At 32.0% G+C, this 8303-nt stretch overlaps 2 protein-coding genes across 3 annotated transcripts; both read left to right on the top strand.

Moving 5' to 3' along the window:
• Positions 1-858: 858 nt before the first annotated feature.
• LOC122568255 (kunitz-type serine protease inhibitor Bt-KTI-like) lies at positions 859-2430 on the top strand. 2 transcript variants are annotated; one of them, XM_043727803.1, is made up of 3 exons: positions 859-1016; positions 1269-1431; positions 1602-2430. In XM_043727803.1, coding segments are annotated over exons 1-3 (249 nt in total). In that variant the 5' UTR covers positions 859-931; the 3' UTR covers positions 1603-2430. The 2 variants fall into 2 exon arrangements, with proteins under 2 accessions (XP_043583738.1, XP_043583739.1); XM_043727804.1 differs by lacking the exon at positions 1602-2430 and having other exon boundaries at positions 1269-1432.
• Positions 2431-3811: 1381 nt separating this feature from the next.
• LOC122568254 (CCR4-NOT transcription complex subunit 7) lies at positions 3812-7408 on the top strand. Its single transcript, XM_043727802.1, has 7 exons — positions 3812-4038; positions 4442-4536; positions 5613-5798; positions 5872-6031; positions 6109-6385; positions 6457-6597; positions 6680-7408. Exons 2-7 carry the CDS (start codon positions 4521-4523, stop codon positions 6806-6808), a joined length of 909 nt encoding a protein of 302 aa, XP_043583737.1. The 5' UTR covers positions 3812-4038; positions 4442-4520; the 3' UTR covers positions 6809-7408.
• The last annotated feature ends 895 nt before the right edge of the window (positions 7409-8303 follow it).

The raw sequence follows: 8303 nt of genomic DNA, 5'->3' as shown, positions 1-8303 counted from the left end.
TCAGAACATTAAGTCGTTATTAAAGAAAAGTCGTGGAAATGATCGTCGGATCGTTAACGTGTCACATAATGAAACAATGTAATATCATGTAAATGGTTAAAAATGCCGGGGAAACGATGATGCACAACCTATTATACGAGTTATAAACAAATAGCGGGTATAGTAGCCAGTATGCGATCGTTAAAGTATTTTCTTCGACTAAGGTGTGGCAAATAATAAGCATTCCCGTGGCACGCACGTACCATGGTTACGACGATAATAGAAAAATTGGATAATTTTAAACATGAGTGGAAGCTGGTATCACCAGCGACACGTACGGTTCCGGTTCAACAAATAGAACACACATAACACCCGGACGATATTACACGACACGCACTTGTGACCGTTTCTTGATCACGGTTCGGGACTTTCCAACATTCGATTGTAGCAAAGAAACTGTTAGTTTGAATAGTCAGGAAATGTCAGTCACGCATACACATATGAATACTATACATTTCCGATATTGACGGGCTATTATACGCTAAAGTGAATCAAAGAAGCAAATTTCCACATACTGCGTAATAAGACAATTACAGACATATATACATATATACATAGGTACTTTCTTTTTATCATTCTTGTATACATGCATTGTCAGTCTTTTTCTAGCTGTTTATGCATTAAGATCTGCTTAAAAAGATTTTCATATCCTGTCTCGGAAATTCTAAATTACCAAAAGTACTTATCTTTATTACTAGCACAGATGAGTTCCCACAATCTATATTTAATCTTTCGAGTGCTTCACTTTTTCCGCATGTGTCATCAATACGTATTATATAAAAAGGTATAGCGATAAAAATGTTATCGGCACGTATATATATATATATATATTCCACGTTAGAATTAGCAAGCATAGTCATTAGAAATTGCGCTGGTTAATCAACAAGTAGCAATGAATGATAAATTCATAGCATTACTTTTGGTCGTCCTTTGCTGCGCTCTTACGGTGCATCAAGTGTCAGCCGAAGTACCATCACGTAAGGAACTTTATTCTTATATTTCGTACTTATATGCCATAATTTGTATTTAAATTTCTTGTTTAAAAAATTTATTAGATACGGATGACTAGTTCAGCAGGTTCTCGAATTTTTTTAGAAACGAATTTCTTACTGTGAAATAGTGTATTGTCGATATTATAAAATAATTCGTATAAACTTAAAGATTACATTCTCTACGCTAGTCTTATAATTGTCATATTCGCTTTTAATACAAGGATTTTTCATTAACAGATTGTACTTTACCATTGGACCCGGGCCAGTGCAGAGCTTATATCCCCAGATTCGGATACAGTGTAGATATGCGTCAATGCATACAATTTATATATGGAGGTTGCTTTGGAAACTCGAACAATTTCGAAAATCTGGAAGATTGTCGACGATCATGCTTAGTTTAGTAAGTCCTGTTTGTTTTTAGTCTATAGCGTTTGAAAAAATTTAGATTTTAGGATTAGGAGAGAGCCGCGCATACAGTACCAAGCAAAATTAGTTTTGGCTTTTTCCACTGGATATTAATTATCACTGCTTAACAAATTTTAACCTTTTTCCAATTTTACAACCTTGTAGAAAATGTTATACACGAAAGAATCTCTGCTATTGTCAACAACAAGGGCGTAATACCAAACCATCAATTCGGCCTTCAAAAAAGAATACGATACCATTGAGGAAAATCATCGTACGATTCAACAAATTCTCTGATCAGAAGAAAAGGAATATTGTTCGACATTCTTTGGTACAACGCAATTTGGTACAATGGATTACTCTCTAAACTACGACGTCTTCTACCTATTCGATTATACACACTAATCACATGTTACATTGAAAATACATAGTTCTATGTAAAAGTTGAAGACACTAGCTCTGATATCAGTTCTATTAAAGCCTGTTTGTTTATATCAGGGATGGAATTGTCAGACCCTAAAATTCTTAGTCTGTTCGCAGAGAAAGTACTATAAGAACTATGCACCTGTCTCGTTTAAATATTACCACGTACAGATGCTTATAGCTGTTATCTCGACTCGCTGAGCAAACTATAGACATTCTTACACATTCGAACATCGTGTATGTATAATGTTATGTATAATTGATATATATCAAATACAATTAATGTTGATACCAATGGCATTACGTCTCAGCGCAGCGGGATACAGCATTTTCCAATAAAATTAGTGAAATGCGCTGTCACATGGTATGGGAAACATGTAAGGACTAATGAGGGTGAACCAGTAGGATTATGTATTAAGTAACATTGAATTATTGTGTATACATCGTTCATTTCCAATTCGACGACTAACTCTGTATTATATGCATATAGTGATTTTGCAAAAAAATTATGAAGAGAAAATTATGAGTATTTAGTAACTTCATATCAATAAACATCTTGTGGTCAATTTTATTTACCGCTCATTTGTTCAAAAATAATACACTGATCATCATTATCTATCAATTGATCATTATTTACTGTTTATTTTGTTAAACTTGCGTTGTTTAAGAAAGATTATCCTTATCTGACATAATATGGCAGTTATTGATTATACCTAACGATACTTTTGCATTTGATCCAGTTTATTTACTATAAATCACAATAACAGATGCCAGTACGGGTACTGGGGTACCGCAAACTTTTAATCTTTACCGAAATTTAACGTGATGGTTCATACAAAATAAATCTTCACATTCTCACACTTACCTTTCGTATATGCAGGATGTTTGGCTACAGGTGTATATAAATTTAAGGGATAATTCTTTAAGCTAAAATAAGATGAAAATCAAAAATTAAAAAATTGCGCTTCTGGCTTGGCTGTTTAGTTATTGTCAATTAAAAATTAGCCGAAATATCCTTGTGTACGAGCAAACCTCCTTACACAAGCGAAAGTAGATCAGTCTAAGCAACGGGGTACACAGGGATCCTTAAATCGAACGATGCATAGGTAATAGTTTATCTCGTACAAGTCGTAGAGAAGAAGATTATGACATTTGAAGGCATAAACCATCCTGCGCGACGTTTTGTAAGTAAAATCGTAGATTAAACATTATATTTATCTATTTTTTAAAATCCATAACAGCATATCGGAAACTGTCTCATAAAATTTTCAAGTTTAGAAGATTAATGTTTTCTTTAATCCTTTACCTCCATAAATAATTAATAAATAATAACACACATAAACAATGTTTATTGTTAACCCATAGTGGGTAATTAAGTGTGCTGCTCGCGCAAAGAGATAAAACCTGAACGTTGTAGAAAATAAGTAAATGAAATGAAACGAGTTGAATATAATAACAAACAAGTCGTCTGTAATATTTCCTATATTCGCTGTAACAAATTGTAGAGGGCGTAAGAAACACTGAAATTTTTTTCTAGGTCGGTATTTCAGAACCTGAGACACAAAGACCCATTTACGTCTATTCTGCCTTTAGTTAATGTCACTATTACACTGGATCGATAACGTCGCATGTAACACGACGATGATAAGGAGGTTAGATGATCACCAAAACATGGAACACAAAAAATGTATGTTAAATATCGTAACTATATTGTATTTAGTCAATGGTGTGGTATTAAAAATGCATTGAGTATCACATCTATTTTATAGTTTGTTTGTGGTACATAATACATGTGATGTTTATATAGTAATGTAGCAAATTTTTATTTCTATTGACTTAATCAGTTTTGCTAGTTCAAATGAAAATAATTTCTATACATACTGCTTTAAATAGTAAAATATAAATCCTAGCAATTACCTATATCTCATCTATGGTTTTATTGTTAGGTTAGCATGTTAACAACGGTAGGAACAAAAATGCCCGCTGTAGCGATTTTGGCGCCCTAACTTCAGACAGTGTTAGTATGTATATGTATAGAGGGAATTGCTTTAAGTTTGGACACTCGTTTAACCTGTTTGTAGTGTGACAGAAGATTTAAAAGCGCGATAAGTGTTTTATAAAGCTTTATTTCGCTTAGTACGTAAGAAAACATCGTGTGGAAAAACAACCATACCGAGAGGTACATTGTAACATTTATTTCCTTCATATTCGCGTGAACAAATCGCTTTTGTTTATCTGAAATACATAACCTATGTTTTCAGCTATAGATTTATTTAGAAAGTAACGTATGCTAAGAAAATTTCTTATTGTTTAATATCATTTTATCATCATGTTTTGCATTAATATTACATTTCCGAATTTCTTTCTAGCATACAATCATTATAAGACAATAATACTTGTTTGCGCGGATTTCTAACCTGTAAACAGAAATGTTATTTATTCACCACAGAATTCAAATTTATTTATTGTTCTTTAATTTTCCATGTTTGTAATATACATAAACAACATCTCTGATATTCAATTTGCATATCATGTAGTGAAACTGATTCAACAAGTCATAATACTTATGTGTATATTTACAGTGATATGAAGAAAGTAAAGCTGTGACAGTGGGAATTAAACATAAAAATAACCCCGGTGACGACAAGAATATTTAACCTTATGCCCTCAGCTACCGGTATGTATTAAACAGCTTGTAAATATATAATTATTTATCTCTTTTACAAAGGTACTGTTCTGCAAATAATTTTTATATTAACTCCTCAGCTTTATTATAATAAAATTTATCAAAGTAAGCCTTGAGAAGTGTTGGACTTGACATATATTTCTTGAAATTAAATGATAATTGATCGTATAATGAATACCAAAGGTGTAACATCAATATCTGACCTTTATATAATCAATGTGGCACATACATATTGCAGGAACTGTGAAGCAAAATAAATAAAGTACTTTGGATTTGTGTGGATGATATTACGTGAAACATACTTCCAGAAGAACTACATAATAGAAGTCCTCTTTAAAAGTAGTAGAATAGATTAAAACATGCAATGAAGTTCCCAAGAAATATTCAGTCGCTGTTGCTGCAAGAAAAGGTGTGCGCTTTCAGAGAATTTCAGAAGAATGCACAAATCCTAGAAGGTGCAGTTATAGAGCCATTATATAGGCTCTGTAAAATAAATAATAAAATTTTTAATTTATAAAAAAATACTACAAACTACTGCATAGTATCTGTTATAATTTCATATAATTTGGTACAGAAACATATTTAAATAATCTTTATGTAACAAGTTTATATGTCAATATAACATAAGGTATATGACCATTGATTAGAATATAACTATAGAATTCAATTTTTATATTAAAATATGACTATATATTATATAGTTTAAAATCTTCATTTATGGTTGGTCTGTACCTATATGTAATACTATCAAATTATTTTTATATTATTCAAGAACTAATGCTTACTCAAGGCAGTTGAAAAGAGTGGATATGGATATTCAAACAGTACCAACCAAAAATGTTTTTTCCTGCTATCTGTAATGATACAATTAATTACACTATAAAGTATAATTTACCTAACGCTAACTATTCAAATAGTGAAAAAAAAACACTACATGTAAACTTACACATATAATGTATCGGTTTATTATTAGTATTGGACCAACGAAATACTGATAATGGTTATTGTCAGTTCTTTTCTTTTTGTTTCATATAAAATAATACTTATATCTTTACACATTTTCACAGGAGGAAATAACCCCATAGGGCAACAGAAGGGTGGGGCGACTATGCCCAGTAATGAAGAATGTGGGATCCGAGATGTTTGGGGACATAATCTCGAAGAAGAATTTCGAACAATTCGGCAAGTCGTGCAGCAGTATCAATATATTGCAATGGACACTGAATTTCCAGGAGTAGTTGCTAGACCCATTGGTATAATATAACAAAATTATAATTTAGTTGTACAATAATTATTTGTAAAGTAAAATATGATATTTTATTATAGGCGAATTCAGGACTAGCGCCGATTATCAATATCAGTTATTACGATGTAATGTAGATCTCTTGCGGATAATCCAACTTGGTCTTACATTTCTCGACGAATCGGGAAATACACCTGGTGGTAGTTATACGACATGGCAATTTAATTTCAAATTCAATTTACAGTAAGTTATACATAATTCAATATAGAACAATATAAAGGCATAAAATATAGCAGTACTAATGTTGAACAATTTTTTAGAGAGGATATGTATGCGCAAGATAGTATAGATATGCTGCAAAACAGTGGTATACAGTTCAAAAAACACGAAGAAGAGGGTATTGATCCGTTAGATTTTGCCGAATTATTAATGACATCGGGAATTGTTCTTGTTGACGACATAAAATGGCTATCCTTTCATTCTGGTTACGATTTTGGCTATCTATTGAAACTTCTTACAGATCAAAATTTACCCCAAGAAGAAAGTGAATTCTTTGAACTTCTTAGGATATATTTTCCAACAATATATGATGTAAAAGTATGTTTTGTATAGACATCTGTTATAATAGAAACTATTTCTACCTCTAATATGTGACATTTTGTTCACAGTATTTAATGAAATCTTGCAAAAATTTGAAAGGAGGCCTACAAGAGGTAGCAGAGCAATTGGAAATTCAAAGAGTTGGTCCTCAACATCAGGCTGGTTCTGATTCGTTACTTACGGGAATGGTTTTCTTTAAAATGCGAGAGGTAAAAAAATATTTCGAATAAAACTATATTAACCAACAAACCGTATATTGTTTTATTTTTATAATTATATATGTTGTTTTAGATGTTTTTTGAAGATAATATTGATGATGCAAAATATTGTGGCCATTTATATGGTTTGGGAACATCATTTGTCGTAAACGGTTCAGGAGGATACCTAGACAGTAATGGAGATAATTCTTCGTCTTCGTAATGTTAAAAACTACCACATCTCAGTCGCAACAGATTATTTCATTACAAATAAAATGTTATAAATAATGTTTCACTTAATGGTCAAGCGTATAGTTCATATCCACAATATTACATTCAAATCACTGCTGTAGATCAAAAAATATTACTACTTGAAAATGAAACTATAGGAACATTTTTTCATATTTGTGCATTTTTTGTATCCTTCAATTTGAGTCTTTCGTAGGTTTCTTCTGTGATACGTGCTATTAATCGAGAACATTTACAATACTGTGCAACATAAAATGTGTAATATAGTTTCTTTACAAGCGTTTGTGACAATATTGGTATACAAGATACAATTGCAGTACAAAAGAAAAAAAAGGAAACAAATCTACTTTTAAGTGTTTTGCAAAATCTCTATTGGGATCTAGAAGGTTGGCTAAGAATAATGCAAAGAAAAAAAAACAAAAAGATTAAGAAAAACAAGTGCAAGATTGCATTGTTTAAGTACGTTTATCAGTGTTCATATGTACATTTATCATGCAATGCATTTATAGATCACTACTTTTTATGCCTGATAATTCCTTATAATTAGTGTTTTAATAAATATTCATCAAAATTACGCTTTGTGCAATTTTAGATCAACAGAATAAAATATTGTTGCGTAGTATTTGAGAAACATTCTATAATTCTGTTATCCTATTTTGCAGATACAATCAGCAAATAATTTCCTCTTCATTTTTTTACATTATTTTGCAGGTAGTATTTCTCTTACACGTACTTTTTATTGTGAAACGAATTAGTAACGTGACTAGGAAGATCTTTTGCCACACTTTAAAAATGAATATCGTAAAATACATTTCTTTTGTAAATAACACATCGTTCCAAAAATACAATAAACATCTTAAATAAAAGCTTTGTGATTTTTAATATCAACTACACAACCAAAACAAGGAAAAAAGAACATTCCGAGTTACTTGGCAAATAATATAATAAAAAAAACTGTGAAACCCGCTTCAGTTGAGCTGCGGAAGACTTGGTCGTTGGGAATGAGGGACGGTACTTCACCACACACCGAATATAACTGAATAAAAGTAGATGTGAATTTTCATACATATTCACTAGATCCAATCATGCGCCGTAGTAGCCAACATTCGAAATTGGAACATTTTCTAGAAGTTCCGCGGTTTCACCTCTCAGGTGCGTCTTTAAATGTTATAAATTTAAGGCCTTCGAAATTTCCGAATCCGAGTGCATCAGTGACTCGAAGAGTCCATTAAAACTTGGCCAGTTAAGAAGATCCCCACCGAAGATCGGTGAAACGAAGGTAGGATCCTTGAAGACACGAGAGTGCTTCTTTCCCCTGACAGTTTTAATTATGCCGAGTTTATATTCTGTTTTTCCAGCGGTTCGAATGAAATATACCCGATGATTTCATGTCAGAGAGCTTCATTTAGCTGACCACAAGTTCGATAAATTCGAGTAAGCGGATGCAATTCCAGGGGCAGACGTACACG

This window comes from Bombus pyrosoma, linkage group LG6 (assembly GCF_014825855.1).
Source record: "Bombus pyrosoma isolate SC7728 linkage group LG6, ASM1482585v1, whole genome shotgun sequence".
In the NCBI taxonomy this organism is placed as follows: Eukaryota; Metazoa; Arthropoda; class Insecta; order Hymenoptera; family Apidae; genus Bombus; species Bombus pyrosoma.
The sequence above is the reverse complement of the archived record's forward strand: the minus strand, read 5'-3'. Positions and strand labels throughout refer to the sequence as shown.

Excerpts from the sequence above, each read along its gene's own strand:
- LOC122568255 (XM_043727803.1), top strand. The coding sequence starts at position 932 with ATGAATGATAAATTCATAGCATTACTTTTGGTCGTCCTTTGCTGCGCT. Across the intron at positions 1,017-1,268 it reads GTCAGCCGAAGTACCATCAC|ATTGTACTTTACCATTGGAC; the intron begins GTAAGGAACTTT and ends TTTCATTAACAG.
- LOC122568254 (XM_043727802.1), top strand. Across the intron at positions 5,799-5,871 it reads AGTAGTTGCTAGACCCATTG|GCGAATTCAGGACTAGCGCC; the intron begins GTATAATATAAC and ends ATTTTATTATAG. Across the intron at positions 6,032-6,108 it reads AATTTCAAATTCAATTTACA|AGAGGATATGTATGCGCAAG; the intron begins GTAAGTTATACA and ends ACAATTTTTTAG.